Raw genomic sequence first — 16,212 nt, forward strand, 5'->3', positions numbered from 1 at the left:
TGCCACAGTACATAATTCCAGGGAGAAGGGAAGGCAGGTTACCTGCGAGGAGTACCATCCTCATGAGGAGGGATGATGACCACTTTCACCGTCACCGAAGTGCGCAGCCAGTCGATCATCTGATCGTGGCTGAGCGTGACCACGGCCACCTTGCAGATCTCCACCAGCCGGCTGCCCTGCCGCAGCCCAGCTTGCCAGGCAAAGCCGTACTCCTCCACCTCTGCCACCGTCCCATCGAACTTCACGTGGAACCCCAGCTGGCCCAGCCCGTTCCTCCGCAGCGTCATCTCCACTGTCTCGCAGCCAGAGGTCATCACCTGCGAGAAGGAGAAGCCTTGGCGGCCAGGCCAGAAGAGACCCTTGGAAGCCCCCTCCCTGACCACGCTTGGGAAGGAAGACCGTGGCCGTAAGAGGGCCCCTCTCACCTTCAGCCTCTGCACAATCTCCTTGACGTCACCAGGATTGCTCTCCAGGACCCGGACAAAGATGTGGTCCCCACGGCCATAGAAGATCTTGAGGGCAAAAGAATCCGGTGTCCAACCGATCACATCTGCACAAAAGCAATTGAACACCACTTCTTTGGCAGCCGAGTCCAAGAGAGCAACGAATTCGTTGGAGATGCCCAGGATGGACTCCATCTCCACCCCCTGGGCATAATCCTGGGCCCAGACTCTCCAAGCAATAGCCCCGGTGCTGTATTGCTCTGCCCCCTCCCGGGCTTTAGTCTTTTCCTTCTTCTTAGAAGCCAGCGACATCAGGTTGAACTTCCCCGTGGAGTCGATGGGGGTGCTGGTGACGCAGTTCTCTGCTAGATCTTTCAAGTATTCTTGGCGTGTCCGAGTGGCCATTGTGTGGAACTTGTCTGACTTGTGGGCAGCATTCTCGGCGTTGATCACCTTGGCCAGCAGGAAGTCTCGGAAGACAGTTGATTTGCGGAATGTGGCTCTGCTTGGGATGGCTGGTCCAAAGGGCGGGACATCTTTGGAGCGGGTCACAGCCACACTACAGGCAGGAAGAGAGAAAAACACCTTGATATAACTACATCTGCCCCTCCAGAGCACCCCTCCCCCCAAAAGCAGCAACCAAGAGCCGAGAGACCACCTCCTCTCTTGCTATCTTTCAGCTCAACCGGAAAATCTTCTTGAAGATCCGCTCTAGAGAGCAGAGCTAAAGAAAGACCTCGCAATGGTGGAAATCAGTTTTGAAGATTTATCAAGGTCTTAATTTGGCCCCTCACTGGAAGTTTTGTTTTTTCTCGGCGTTTTCTTGAATGGAGCAACTTAAACTATGACCAGATCATCATCTGGCCCCAATCCTCGGGACTGGTGTGCATGTGAGAGAAATTTAAAAGGAACCAGTCCCCAGAACACAGCAAATGGCAGAAGGGTCGGCACACAAAGCCACGGTGTTCAGGCGGGGGAGGACCCAGCGTCTCTCATACAAACCGGCCCTCGCAGCAGCAGTGTTGTGCGAGGCCCCGCCCCTTGAAGCGGGGTGGGCAGCTGCATTTAACCAGGCTTTCCCGGCAGCAGCTCCCGAAAGCCGGCTTTGGCCCCCAGGGGACTGGCAGGCCTGTGGGTGCTTGAGATCCAACAGTGCAGTTTGATCCTGTTGCAGTCCACCACTTTCCATCCATCCACGTGGCTGCAAGGAAGCTGCCTTCAGCCTTATGGGGAGAGACTGATGGGATGGGAGAGGTGTCACTACTATCTGATGCGCTGTGTGTCCAGTGGGGCGGGCAAGACTTCCTTCACCTGTAGCAAACGTTCTCTGTGCAGGGACTCTGGGCGCAGACAATGACAAAAACATGCTGGAAATGGGAGCGGATGTTCTGGGGAGTGAAGGGCTGCGCCCCCGGCTCCTGGAAGATGATGGTGACGATGTCATTCCCAATGTGCCTCTTCCTAAGCAACTGGCAGGAAAAGAAAGACACGTGAGCAACCACTGTGGCTTGGGGTGCTGGGGAGGAAAGGAAGGCCACATCCTGGCTGGGCAGGTCCAGGTCCCTGTAATGTAGAAATGGGCAGAGCAGCAGGCTGACAACAAGACTACCGGGGGGGGGTGGGGGGTGGGCACACGGTCCAGAGTTTGTTACCTCACCCATTACTTTGCTTTGATTCCCAGCACCACCTTTCTCCTCTGCAGCAGGGCAGCCCACCAGAAGAGTCCCAGGAAATCAGGAGGGGGAGGTTGCGGACTAAGGGGGAGCTCCGGCACTTGCCTGGAATGACAGGGCCCAGGTCTGACACTCACTGAGTGCCACCAAAGGGGCAGGCTGAAGCCCACGGGGCCCGTTACCTGTTGCCTGTTGTTCGGGGTGTAAGGAAGCATCGTCGAGACGTGGAACATGATTTCGTAGCCGTGGTAGGTGGTGTAGAGGGAGTGGGTGCCCGTTGAGTCAGCTGCAAGGAAAAGCAGCCACAAAGAGGTGAGCAGAGCTTCTCTACAGCCTCCAGCCCACCCACACTGCGGGGCACTGAGGCTCCAGAGAGCAGCTGGGGACCCTCCTGCCAGCTAGCAAGCTGGCCGGCTGGCCTGCCTGCCTCCCTCCTGCAGCAGAGACCTACTTTTGGTGTCCAGCTGGGCAGCATACTTGCTGAAGCCCCGCAGGCACACTTTCTCCCCGAGCAGGTCCAGGAACTCCTCCAAGGCTGGCCCGGCTCCCTCGTTGTTGTACATTTCCTCTTCTGAGCTCTGGTTGGCTTTGCAGTACAAGATGCCCACCTTGTGCTTTTGGCACAGCTGCCAATGCAGGAGGAAGGGCCCTGTGAGAGAAGCGCCCAGCAGAAGGATCTCTGCCCCAAACCCCAACTAGTGACACCCAGGCCCCCCAAAGGACACATCCACTTCAGCCTCAGACCCCTGCCCCCCCCCCCTCCTGAGGAAGTGGCAGAAAAGGGGGAAGGGAGAGAAATATGACTGGGGATGTGCAATCCTCCCCCTCCTGGAAGGGGGGGGTACTGCCTGCTATTTCATCCGATGGCTAAGAGGTGCCCAACCCTAGCAAGGGGCACCTGCCCCCGCCCCCCACTCACCCCCTGCTCATCCAGCTTCCGCAGCTGCTCTGTAACTTTGGGCACGTTCAAGGCCAGCCGCAAGCAGTGGATGTTCAGCTCAGGCACCACGTACTCCAGCACATCCTTGAGAGGCAGCCCACGCACGGTGCCATGCTTGGTGGTGGTGGGCGTGGCATCCTCCAGAATGGACCCTCGGAGAGTTGTCAACTGCAAGAATGGTCCATTGGTCACTTACTGGGAAGGGGCCTTCTCTTGGCGGGTGATTTCCACCCCATCTCAGGGAGGCAGGAAAAGAAACCTTCACTTCCTGTTCAGGCAAGGACTCCATTTTCTCCAGTAGAAGAAGAAGAGTTTGGATTTATATCCCCCCTTTCTCTCCTGCAGGAGTCTCAAAGGGGCTTACAATCTCCTTGCCCTTCCCCCCTCACAACAAACACCCTGTGAGGTAGGTGGGGCTGAGAGAGCTCCGAAGAGCTGTGACTAGCCCAAGGTCACCCAGCTCGCGTGTGTGGGAGTGCACAGGCTAATCTGAATTTCCCAGATAAGCCTCCACAGCTCAGGCAGCAGAGCGGAGAATCAAACCCCGGTTCCTCCAGATTAGATACACGAGCTCTTAACCTCCTACGCCACTGCTGCTCCTGACCAAGCAGTAAAGGTAGAATAGCAGCGTGTAGTTATAGGGAATGAAAAAATAACATTGAACACATCATTCCTTAGAGGAATGGAAACGAAGCAACCAGATTACAGTTAAACGACGTTAACAAGAACAGTAACCAGAGACAACAAAGAGAAATGCTGGAAGAAGAGAGCGCAGTCCATTCTGGATGCCAGCGATGCCATGGGAGGGACAAGATGGCCTCCTTCCCACCAAGAGAAGGCCCCTTCACGGTAAGTGACCAATGGACCGTTCTCTTGGGGACGGAGGCCATCTTGGTGAGTGGGCTGTTGTTAAGCACCCAGTATATTCTCCAGCACCCTTCTTCGTCCGAAGACCGTTTCTGCAGCTCCCCAGGCCTGCAGTTTATAATGTCCAACGAATGAGGAAGGACCGGATCATGTGGCTGCTCTGAAGATCTGTTCCGCTGAGACACTATTCCGGAGGGCAGCATTAGCAGCCGCGCTTCGCGTTGAATGGGCAGTGATGCCCACAGGAATGGGAAGATTTTGTGTCCTGTGTGCCTCCACAATGCATGTTTTGAGTGTCGCACTGATGGCAGCCGTAGACATCTGTAAGCCGAGGTTAGGGGCAGACACATTAATGAAAAGACTCTGGGTCTGTTGAATGCTGTCTGTCCTTATAACGAAGGCATTGAGGGCCCTGCGAGCATCGAGAGTGTGCCATGCCCATTCCCTGGGGTGAGAAGGTTGTGGACAGAAACCAGGAAGAACAATGTCCTGCTGAAGATGAAAGGCGGAAGCGGCCTTCGGTTTGAAGGTAGGATTGGGATGTAGTAGTGGACCCTAGGAGAGAAGGTCCCGCGTCACTGTGAGATGAAGTGGTGGAGCTATTTCAAGTTCCCGTATAGCGGAGAACCAGGGTCTCCTCAGCCAGTACAGGGCGACTAGAATGACAGTGGCTTGTTCCATCAAAATTCTTCTTAGCAGTTTGGGCATCACTGGTGTTGGGGGAAAGGTGTAGAGTAGGGCGTTGGGCCAGGATGAGACCAATGTGTCCGTCGCCAGTGCCTTGGGATGAACAAACCGGGAGAAAAATCTGGGAACCTGGGTGTTGTTGGCTGTGGCAAAAAGATCCACTTCTGGGGACCTGAAGGAAAGGGTGATCTGGTTGAAGGCAATCTTGCTGCGGGTCCATTCCGCCGGGGAGACCGTCTGTCGGCTCAGCCAATCCGCACTGAGATTCAACGTCCCTTTGATGTGTTCGGCTTTCAGGTTGAGGACCTTCCCTTTGGCCCAGGAGAGGATCTGGGAGACCTCCTTGTGAAGACGTGAGAATCTGGAGCCGCCCTGGTGATTCAGGTATGTTTTGGCTGCCACATTGTCTGTACGGATCAACACATGCTTGTGAAGGATGACCCGGTGGAAGTGTTGAAGGGCCATGAATATAGCTTGAACCTCTAGAACACTTATCAGTAGTTTGGATTGTTGTTCTGTCCACTTGCCCTGGGTGAATTCTTCTTCCAGGGTGGCTCCCCACCCTTGGAAGACTCGCATTGGTAAAGATCTGTATCTGATGGTTGGTGAAGAACACTTTGCTTTGGGTCTGGCCGTCCACCATAGTAGGTCGGATTTCAGGGACCTTGGAATATTCAAGTTCCTGTCTCTTGTTGTGGATGTCCCACTGGAATGGCTGTAGGAACATTTGAAGAGCTCTTGAATGGAATCTGCCCCACTGTATCAAGTCGAATGTGGCTGTCATCCCACCAAGGAGTTTTGGCTAGGAAGAGGAGAGAAGCTGTCTTGGCTCAGATTGCTGTTGACATCATCTGGATGATTTTCAGAATTTTGTCTTCTAGCACAAACAAGGAGTTGTTTGTGGTGTCGATGCAGGCCCCTAGATGAACCATCTGTTGACTGGGGGATAGATTACTCTTTTTCCTGTTTTTCAGAAAGCCATGATCCTGAACAACCTGTATGGCGAGGTTCGGATTGCGATGTGCCTCCTCCTTCGATTTGGACCTGACCAAGATGTCATCCAGATAGGGGTGAATGTGTACCCCCTGCTGTCGAAGCAATGTGATTGGGCCCAGAAGAAGTTTTGAGAACATTCGTGGGGCTATTGATAGGCCGAATGGTAGAGCCTTGAATTGGTAGTGTTGTTCTCCCATGGTGAAACAGAGAAATTTGCGGTGGTTCTCTTAAGTGGGAATATGTAGATAGGCCTCGGTGAGGTCCAGGGAGGTCATAAAATCCCCGGGGTGAAGAGCTTCTGCGATGGACCTCACAGACTCCATTTTGAACCTGCGTAGTTTGATATGATAGTTCACTGTTAGTAGGTTCAGTATGGCCCTCCAGTCCCCGGTTTTCTCAGGAACTGTAAAGAAGTGAGAGTAGTGACCGCAGTACTTCTCCATGGTTGGAACTGCTTCTATCGCCTGTATGGAGAGAAGATGATGAACTGCAGCTCGGGTGCGAGAAGCCTTCTCTGGTCTGACGCTTATTGGAGAGGGTAGAAAGTTTGGTGGAGGAAGAGAGCGGAATTCTATGGCATACCCCGCCGAAACCACTTCTTGCGACCAAGCATCTACATGATCCCCTTCCCACGGAGCCCAAAAGTGGAGAAGGCGACGCCCTACGGGAAGATCTCTGGAGTCAGGACTGGGGAGGGGGGAGCATCCGTCCTGGAGGTTTTGTCAAATTTGGATTGTGGACGAAATCCTCCCCATTTGCGAAAGAAACCTCTTGATTGCCAATTGGAGGGTCTGTTATCTCTCCGAGCTCAAGGGAAGTATCTCTGAGGACGAGTGTTGGGTCTGAACCAGGAAAAGATATGGTCTATACGCACTGACTTGGGTAAAGCCTTCTTCTTATCTTTTGTTTCCACTAATACTTGCTCTAGATCTTTGCCAAATAACATGCCTCCAAAAAGGGGTATGTAGCAACCAGGGCCTTAGACTGGTTGTCCGCCTGCCAGGGCCAAAGCCAGGCATTGCGTCTGGCAACTACAGAGGAGACCATGGACCTATCAGAGAGAACTAATGTGTCTAATGTGCCATTGGCAATAAAGGATGAGGCGATCCTAATGCGTTCTAGACCATCTCTGATATCCCTGGCCTCAGGGGGGAGTAGTTCCATTACTCTTCCCAGCCAGACCAGTATAGCTCTAGCCACCATAGCTGCCGATGCCATTGTCTTCATGGCCAGGGCTAAACTTTCATGTGCACGTCTAAAGGCAGCATCTGACCTTTTGTCAATTGAGACCTTAAAATTGCCTTCCCCATCTTTGGACACAAGCCCCGTGGATTGAACTGCAACCACAGGGGCACACACCCTTCGGGGACGGGGCGGTATAGAAACCTAAAGTATAAATAAATAAAATAAATAAAAGTAGGAAGTCCATAAATTCGGGTACTGCATATTGTTTGCACGCTAGAGAGAAGGAATGTTCATCAGAAACCGGATTTTCCCATTTCTTTATCCTTTTGATAAAGTATTCAGGCAGGGGAAAGACTGACTGGGAAGATTCCTCCTGAAGAAAGTAAATCTTGCTACCCTTGGGGCAGCCTCTAATAGTGGGGGAAGATGATGAGGTGGAGGGTTGCAAACCTTCAGTATCCTGAAGCTCTAGAGCTGCAATGGTTTTGGTAATGAGAAAATCCAGGTCTTCTATTTTGAAGCACCTGAAGGATAGATCTGAAGAGGAGGCTTGTGTTTCTTCTGTATCTGAAAAACGCTCTAGAAACTCTCTTTCTAAATCCACTGATCCTCTCCTTCGGTGGGGGCAGCGGGGGGAGCCTGGTCTGGGAATCTAGGATAACCCCTAGTCTGCCCAGGCAAGGAGGCTGCGGCTGGTGCCTCATTCTGGGGAGGAAGACTTCCAGTAACCCTGGGTCTCCTCCCCTGTAAATATGCCTTGATGTGCTCCTCTATGGCACGCTGAAAGACAGAGGGAAACTCAAGAGGAGGGAATGGCCTGTCAGTCCATTAGGGAACCTGGCCTCAAAGGGGCCTGGGAGTCCCTATTGTGGAGTCCCACCCCCCACCGCCGGAACGCTCTTCCCTGCAATTTTGCTGAGAATAAGACATCTTCCTCTCTCTTTCATCGTTCCTGGCGTTTCCCACTGAAGCACTGTCTGAAGGAGCTCTCTGCTGTGTTGTCTCGTCCAGGGGGAGCGTGTTCCGTTCTTGCGTGTGTCCACCCTGCTTAGCGGGAGGCTCTGCATTGTTTTGTTTATTCTTCCTTTTGCCACCTATCTTCTGCCCTCCTTGCTGTGTCCATCATCTCTAACGGTGGTCTTGGGTCGCTGTTTCCCCCTCCATGAGTGTTAGAGCGGCTGGGGGCTGTAGGGGAACTTCCCCTTCAGGAGGAAGCTCTAGTAGCTTCAGCTGCCCCTCGGTGAAAGGTCTCCCTTAGCAGGGAGAATTGAGGTTCCGCCATTTTTGGAGGGCTCTTCTTGGTAGCAGAGGAAGGGGACTAAAGAAAAAGATCCTTAAAAACCCCAGACACACACAAACATACAATAAAAGATAAGAACAAGAAGGAGAAGAAATACACAATACAGAAGAAACAGGAAGGAGTCAGATTTAAAGGTAATTTTAAGGTTAGCTAAGGAGCCCTAAGGAATCTGTGCACTTCCTGTCGAGGCTGGAAAAGTACTGGAGAAAATGGAGTCCTTGCCTGAACAGGAATAATAATAATAAAGTGAAGGTTTCTTTTCCTGCCTCCCTGAGATGGGGTGGAAATCACCCACCAAGATGGCCTCCGCCCCCAAGAGAAAGTTCATCACAGGAGCCTATCGCAAGCAGAGGTGAGGCTGCTGTTCCTGACAGCTCGCCAGTTGCCCTTGGCACGGCCATTCTGCTTCTTCCCCTCTGCACCACTGCCTGCGCTGGCCCGACAGCAGACTCTGAGGCCAGGGCGGTTTTGTTTGGCTCAGGATCAGGGTTGAATATAAGATGCCTTTTTCGTAATCAGACCCTTGGTTAGTCAGACTGGGGGCAGGTCTCCAAAATCTCAGGCTGAGGTTCTCTGCATCACCTCCCCTGTCCTCTTAGCTAGAGATGCCAGGGACCTTCTGTATCAGAGGAAGACAGAGGGTCTACCACTGAGCAAGGCCCTGCCTTCCAAAAGACAGCCCAGGAGCAAATTCCAGCTCATTCGGCTGGCACAGCACCACTGCAGCTGGCACCCCCATGCCTGCCTTGTGTAACCTGAAGGGAGAACGTGGGTGGCCAGGTTTTACACTTTGGCCAGCTGGTGCAGAACAGAGAGTGGAAGAGCCGGAACTGGTGACGGGAGAGCCACTGCCAGGCAATACTGACCTGGGAGGACCCTCACTCCAAAGCGGCCTCACAGCCCTGCAGCCCGTCCCCACTACCCTGCTCTCCACAAAACCAGGCTCTTCTCTTCAGTTGCCACCTTGCTATGAACGTAATTTCTGCACTGCGCTGCCCTCTGCTGGGCTTGGGAAAGCTTCCAGCTCCACAGTCCAGGTGCAGGCAGCTGCTGCGGAATGGTTAAGGGAGCCCTGAAAGCCGAGACTGCCCGGGCAGAGCGGGCAGCTCTTTCCAGAGCACCACAACTCCCTGGCCAGGAGACTGCCCCGTGGCTTCCCTGCTGCGACAGAAGCAATGCAGGGCAGGGGCTCTCAAAATGCCCGTCAGAAGGGCAAATGCCCCCTCAAGGGCCTCCACCTGGTCAGAGATCATGCAGAGGGGCCACTGACCTGGGGCATGCAAATATGCAGCAAGTTGCCTGGCTCTTCCTGGGAGCAAGGCAAAATTCCAGAGTGGCACCTTTAGAGATGGGTGAGTGCCCACACCTGGGAGATCTTTTTTAAAAAAATTTTTTATTGTATAGAGTATTCATACATTTGTTACATTTAATATTTTTCTTTCATCTATACATTTTTTCCATTTTCACCCCCTCCCCCCCTTCGCTTTATTAATTTTTTTTCATGCTAGCAGCAGGAGGTTCATTCTTCTTATTCTCTTATTCCATGGCTCTTCGTTAAATCCGGCTTCTTCAATCCATTCTTTATACACTGTCCATATCTTCTTAATATCTTCTATTTTTTCTTTCCATAAAATATTTTTTGCCAGTCTTTCAAATATCTCTAGCTGTATTTGTTCCCATATATATTCCAACCATCTTGAAACTGTCCATTTTTTTTATCTTTCCAGCCCAACGCCAACACTGCGTGTGCTGCTCTAATCATTATTTTATACATTGGTTCCAACCTTCTATTCACTCTAATGTCGTCTATTATCCCCACAATTAATAGTTCTTTATTTACATCAATTTTTACTTTTACCAGTAGTTCTATATATTTTAAAATGTTCTCCCAAAACTTTTTCACTTCTTTGCATTCTATCCACATATGTATATAATATGCTCCTTTTTCTCCACAATGCCAACACTTTGGGCTTAATCCTTTAATCATATAGGCTAGCTGTGTTGGGGTTCTGTACCATTTTAGTATAACCTTTCTTTCTAATTCCACATATTTTTCAATCTTTATCCTCTTCATACTATCTATTATTCTTTCTATTTTTTCTTCATCTAAGAAATCATCTTTTTCCCATTTTTGTATCAACGTTCTTATCATGAATTCTTTATCCTCTACTATATATTTGTATACTGCTCCTATAATCTTCCCTTTCATTGTTTCATGGAGTCTTAACCATTGATTCATTATACATTCACCTTTTATTCTATATTTCCTTAACTTTTCCCATAGTCCTCTTATTGCCAGCCAATTCTCTCTCCCCCCCAATTCTATTAAGTTTTGTAATGGTATAATTTCTCCTTCATGAACCAAATCTGATACTTTATGTATCCCTTCTTCTTTCAATTTTCTTATAAGTTTTTCTCCTTCTATTCCAGTCACGCTCCCCACTGGGGCCCTATCCAGAATGCCAGGCATCCATTTACTTCTCCATTTTTCCCAAATATCCATATTTACTTTTCTTGGACCTATTACTTTATTTATAACATTTTTATAATCATTTATATAAATACCATGGTTACCTATTCCCTTATTTACTTCATTTTCAAATTTCAGCCATTTTGAGATATTATCTTCATTGATATCTAATAAACTTTTTATCTGGAATGCTTCATAATATTCCTGGGTTTTCGGTATTCCCCAACCTAAGAGATCATTTGGCATATATACTATTTTATTCATCACTCTCGCATTTTTTTTTATTAAATACCCATGCTTTTATTTTCCTATCCCATTCTTCAAATTGTTTTTTAGCAATTTCCATTGGTAGTGTTCTAAATAAGTATGAGATTTTAGGCAATATACACATCTTTACTGCTTTTATCTTCCCCGTTATAGATAGGGTTTTTGCTTCCCATCTTTTTATTTGATTTTGAATTCTTTTCCATCTATTTTCATAGTTATACTTATACATCCTATCTTTTCTGGTAGAAATTACAATTCCTAAATATTTGATTTTCTTCTTTAATATTTCTTTATTAAATTGTTTCTTTTCTATATTCACTCCTAATATTTCTGTCTTGTCCATATTCACTGTTAATCCTGAATATTTCTTAAAATCCTCTAAAATTACTTTTAACTCTTTCATTGTATCCTCAGGATTAGTTGTTATCAGTAATACATCATCTGCAAACATATTTATTTTAATTTCTTCCTTATTTATTCTATATCCTTGTATTCTTCCATTATTTCGTATTCTGTCTGCTAAATACTCCATGGCCATTACAAATAGAGCCGGAGACAGCGGACACCCCTGTTTTACACCTCTTCTTATATTAACTATTCCTGATAATCCTTCGTTTACTCTTATCTTGGCCTTAGCATTTCTATATACTTCTTTTAATACGTTTATGAATCTGTCTCCAAATCCAAAGTTTTTTATTATTTGGAAAAGAAATTCATGACTTACTGTATCAAATGCTTTATATACATCTAGTTTTATCATAGCATATTTATTTTTCTTTCCATGCTCTAATATATTTAAAACGTTTCGTATTGGATGACATATGTCTCTTCCTTTTACAAACCCGTATTGATCTTGTTCTATTATTTTGGGAAGTATATTTCTAATCCTATTTGATAATATTTTTGCAAATATCTTATAATCTTGATTTAATAAGCTTATTGGTCTATAGGATTCTACTGAAGTTGCATTTTTTCCTGGTTTCAGGATTGTCACTATCTCCGTCTCTCTCCATGTATCTGGGGCTTTCTGGCCACTTATTATTGAATTAAATAAATTTTGGAGTTCTGGAACTAAAATTTCCGCCATTTCTTTATAATATTCCGCTGTAAACCCATCTGTTCCGGGGGATTTATTATTTTTTAATTCCCTGATAACCTTTAGTATCTCCTCTTGTGTTATATTTTCTTCTATAGCTATTCTATCTTCCTGAGTAATCATTTTGTTCATTTTTTCCTCATATTGTATATTGCTCTCATAATCAAATAGTTTTTGGTAAAACTCCTCGAATTTTTTTCTAATTAATTTATTTTCAGTTATTATCTGATTCTTTTCATCTTTTAGCTTTTTTACTCGTTGTTTCTCCCTTTTTTTCTTCAAGTAATTTGCTAATCTTTTAACTGAATGTATATTATTTCTTTGAAACTGGTTTTTTACCCAAATCTCCTTTTTCCATAAATCCATCTTATCTATTTCCACACCTGGGAGATCTGTGCACATACGCAACAAAGCCACAAGATGCCCTCTGTAACCTTTATCTCTTTGGCTCTCCTGCCTTCTTAATGCTAAGCTACCTACAGGATTCCTAGGTGCCAGACTTCTCACACCCCAAAGATACCAACACTGGCACCCCCAAAAAGCTCAACGTGTACTGTCCAAGGCTTTCATGGCCAGAATCAACTGGCTGTCGTGGGTTTTCTGGGCTGTGTGGCAGCCACGGTCTAGTAACTCTTGCTCCTGTATCTATGGCTGACATCTTTGGAGCCAGGTCAACATGCCCAAGGGAAGCAGGAAGCTTCCCAGAGAAGCTCTTTGCAGTGGAGTTCTGCTCTGGCTGGGTGGGTGGGGGACCCACTGAGAAACCCTACATTTCTTGCCTCCCCATGTCAACCTCATCGTCCCAGTTCCCACTCCCATGTGGCTACAGGATCAGAAAACTCACAAGACCCTCTGGAAGGAATTCAGCTCAGCGAGGTAACCGGAGGGTCTCTGCACCTCCCTCTGAAGCAAGGAACCCCTTTCTCTGTTGGGTAGCCTGGTCCTCCAAGGCAAATTGGAAAAGGGGCTTGCAAGGGCAGCCCACGGCTTTGTGGACCCTGAGGTGTCTACCCTTGAAGTACCCCAGTGGCATGACTGCCACCTTGACCAGTCCTCGGAGGCCCCAGGGACTGCCGAGCACAACCACTGGCTTAAGCACAGGACTGAAACTCCTGGAGCACCAGGGCTGAACAGAAGGGGCGGGCCACACGCGAGCCAGCCTTCCAGGCAAGGACCCCAGGGCAGTCCAGCTCCTCCTGCCACAGGGTGGCAAGCAGCTTGTTTGGGGCCCCAGAACTTGCCACACACAGCCTCTACGAAGCCCTCCGCGTGCCGAACACCTCTGCCTTCTCACTGCTCTCCTGCACTGCACTGCTCAGAGGAAAGAGCACACTGCACAAGTGACGACAGTGGGGGGGGGGGGGAGCTTCCCAATAAAAGAATGCTACATTGAGGCATTCTTAATTGGGGGGAAAGTAATGTCCCCCACAGGATCCTTAACAAATTTGAATTAATCTGTCCCTAACAAGGTACTAAGGGGAGAGGAGAAGAATAACCAACCGAAGCTGGGCAACCGTCAGCACTGAGGAAGGATTTGGGCCATCCAAAGGAATCCTGTGGGACTTGGTTGAGGAAGTCAGAGAACCACAGAGCCAGGATCGTGGCCTCCCCGCAGGCTGGAGGCGACCCAAGGAGGGATTGGAATTGCTCGGTCCAGAAATGGTCACTTACCTCGCTGGTGCGGAAAATGATCCTGTATTGGTACTGAGGCCCATGCTCCTGGTCCTGCAGCTTCTCGCGCCTGATGCTGACGGCCACAGGCCCCAGCTTCTCATCCACCCCAAAGTAGTTGGAATGCTCTGGGGAGAGAGGAGGAGGGGCAGATGGCTCAGTCAAGGGGGCAGCAGGCAGCAGACCCACCTCTCAAGCACGCCGGACACCGCCTCCTGCACTTTAGCCCAGCTCCTTCTCCTCCTCCACCTCCTGGAGGTCTTGCTTCCGGGCCTTTCCTGAACTATCCTCTCCTAACCTGACTCTGCACCCGGTCCATTTACACAACTGCTTTACACTGAATCGAGTGCACAGCTGGAGACAACTGTATGCAGAGCCAGCAGCAGGAAGGCCTAGAAGCTGTGTCAGAGGCCCAGAGAAAGGAAAGGGGCCGGGAAGACTTGGGCAAGACCCTTCCCTCCCCACGCCCAGCAACCTCTTTACCTTCCACCAACCAGAACCCTGACCAGAGAGGATGGGAGACCCAAAGCCACTGACCTTTGCCCCAGAAATAATCCTGGTAGTAGCGGGCACCCAAGTCCACATGCTCAATGCTGTACTGTTTCAGCCTCCCGACATTTTGCTGCTGCTCCTTGGGGAATTCCAGCACGGAGATGCTGGCGTTGGTGCAGGAGGCAGCAGGACAAGCCTCCGCGGGGCCATCTTCCCTGCCTCCCAGGGAGCTGCCGGAGGCCCGAGAGAAGCTGACGTTGTGCTCTTGCTCACCGCCAATCTCGTTGCGGAAATGAGGGCAACTGAGCAGAAGGCTGTTGCTGCTGTCATCCCCGAGGTCAGGCTCCGGGTTCTCCTTGTAGCTCAGTTCCTCGGCGCTGAGGAAGGAGGTTGGGGTGAGCTGTAGACCACCCAGGCCGCAGGACCGGGAGACACCAGCAGAGACAGCAGATGCTGCAGAAGCCCCTGTGGCAGTGTTCCTCCTCTGTGCCACGTAGGCCCGCCTGGCCACCACTTCGTTGAGGTCGAAGAGCATGCTCTGGGCATCATAGTGAGCAAAACTCTTCTGACACAGCCAGGCTCGGCCCCCTTGCTGGCCCTTGCCCTCCTCGGGGTCAGAGAGGACCTTGCCTGCCTCCTGCTCACTCCACCCACCTCGCAGCTTCCTGAAGATGGTGTCCCCACTACCGGCCTCTGCCTTGGGACCCCTCCTGTGGGGCTTCTCCTTGTGCTGCAGGGAGCCATCATCCGCCAGCAGGGGCAGCCCTTGAGTGTTTCTGGTTCCGGCTTTGCTGCTCTGGGGAGCTCGGCAAGACTCCAGGGGTGGGGAGAGTGGGTGTCCGTTGCGGAACTCCTTCAGCATGTCATATAAGCTCTGCTCCGAGATGCCCTGCATGTCAATGGAGGAGGTGCTGCCATACTCGCGGAGGAAGGGCAGGCCACGAGGTAGCCTGGCCCCCCGGTGCTCAAAGGCTTCCTCTAGGTCACACTCGCTGAGAGTAATTTCGCTGCTGCTCTTCTTCCGCAGTGGCAGGAATCCCCTACCTGGGGACCGCGGCCAGCTGTCCTGGAACTCGGCATCTTTGGACCTCCTCCGGGACAGCCGCTGGAAACCTCTGAACCCTGAGGCGACGGCTTTGCTTGGAAGCTGGCCATTCTGGAAGCCCTGAGGCACATAGGCTGGGGTCTCCAGGTCCTGTGACAGGGTGGGTATGGTGGGATCCTTCAGCCCTTCTCTCTTGGGAGGCCAGTCGGCAATTCTGGCCCGGACGCCCATTTTGGGCATGACTGGGGTTGTGGTGGCTGGCCGTGAAGCAGCAGAGCTATCGAGGGGTCTTGTGCAGCCATTCTGAGCCCAGAATCCCAGAGAATAATAATCACCCCCTTTCAAGCCCGGTCCCCCCAGGTCTCCGCTCTCACGAACAGGTCGATACGAGGTCATAGTCCAAAGGCAACACTAACTCCTTCGCCCAGCAGGAAGGCCCTGCTCATCTCCATGGGGACATGCAGGCCTCAGCCACTGTTGGGGAGGAAAGCGCCATGTGCCACTGCCCTGCCAGAGTCTGTGGGAAGATTCACTGCAGGGTGCCTCCCTCTCACCATTGCCACAGACAGCCATGCTCGAGTGCCCACATTAGCAGGACAAAATCTGTGGCTTGGGTCTTCCCCCCATTCTCCTGGCTACTCCAGAGATGGACACTGCTGTGATGTTTTCTGGGACATCCTGAAAGAGAAAACAGGAAATGACACCTTAATCGGAGGAAGGCAGACAAGGAACTGAGTCAGAGAGGCAGCAGCTCTCCCATAGCCATGTGACGAACCCACGGTGGCAGAGGCTGCCTCGCAGCTGCTCGCCTCCTCTGTCCTCGTGGGCTGTCCTCTCGCCCCACTGGGCCTTTGCCTGCCCAAGATGCAGCTGCATTTGGAATCTTATGTGCGCTCAAAGTAGATTCTGAACAGCTGAAACAGCAGTCCTGTACTGATTGAATCAAGGAATTCCAGCAACGATCAATTGCCTCTTGTTGATTAGTCCGTAGTTGCAATGCTAATTGCGTTTTTAACGTAAAGTAAGATGTGGGCAGGATATCCCATTTTTGGCTTTTATAGTTTTTGTAAATTTCCCGCA

The 16,212-nt window shown here is 50.2% G+C and overlaps 1 protein-coding gene across 2 annotated transcripts in view; it reads right to left on the reverse strand.

Moving 5' to 3' along the window:
- SIPA1L3 (signal induced proliferation associated 1 like 3) overlaps positions 1–16,212 on the reverse strand; it is a 95,286-nt gene that overhangs the window by 13,542 nt on the left and 65,532 nt on the right. For both annotated transcript variants that reach the window (XM_048492634.1, XM_048492633.1), the window contains exons 3-10: positions 14,133–15,810; positions 13,596–13,723; positions 3,036–3,224; positions 2,568–2,742; positions 2,299–2,402; positions 1,755–1,912; positions 426–1,002; positions 43–317 (exon numbers count right to left, since the gene is read on the reverse strand). In XM_048492634.1, the coding sequence (XP_048348591.1) occupies positions 43–317; positions 426–1,002; positions 1,755–1,912; positions 2,299–2,402; positions 2,568–2,742; positions 3,036–3,224; positions 13,596–13,723; positions 14,133–15,528 (3,002 nt within the window). In that variant the 5' untranslated portion in view covers positions 15,529–15,810. The remainder of the gene's footprint in view (positions 1–42; positions 318–425; positions 1,003–1,754; positions 1,913–2,298; positions 2,403–2,567; positions 2,743–3,035; positions 3,225–13,595; positions 13,724–14,132; positions 15,811–16,212) is intronic.

This window comes from Sphaerodactylus townsendi, linkage group LG04 (genome assembly GCF_021028975.2).
Source record: "Sphaerodactylus townsendi isolate TG3544 linkage group LG04, MPM_Stown_v2.3, whole genome shotgun sequence".
Taxonomy (NCBI): Eukaryota; Metazoa; Chordata; class Lepidosauria; order Squamata; family Sphaerodactylidae; genus Sphaerodactylus; species Sphaerodactylus townsendi.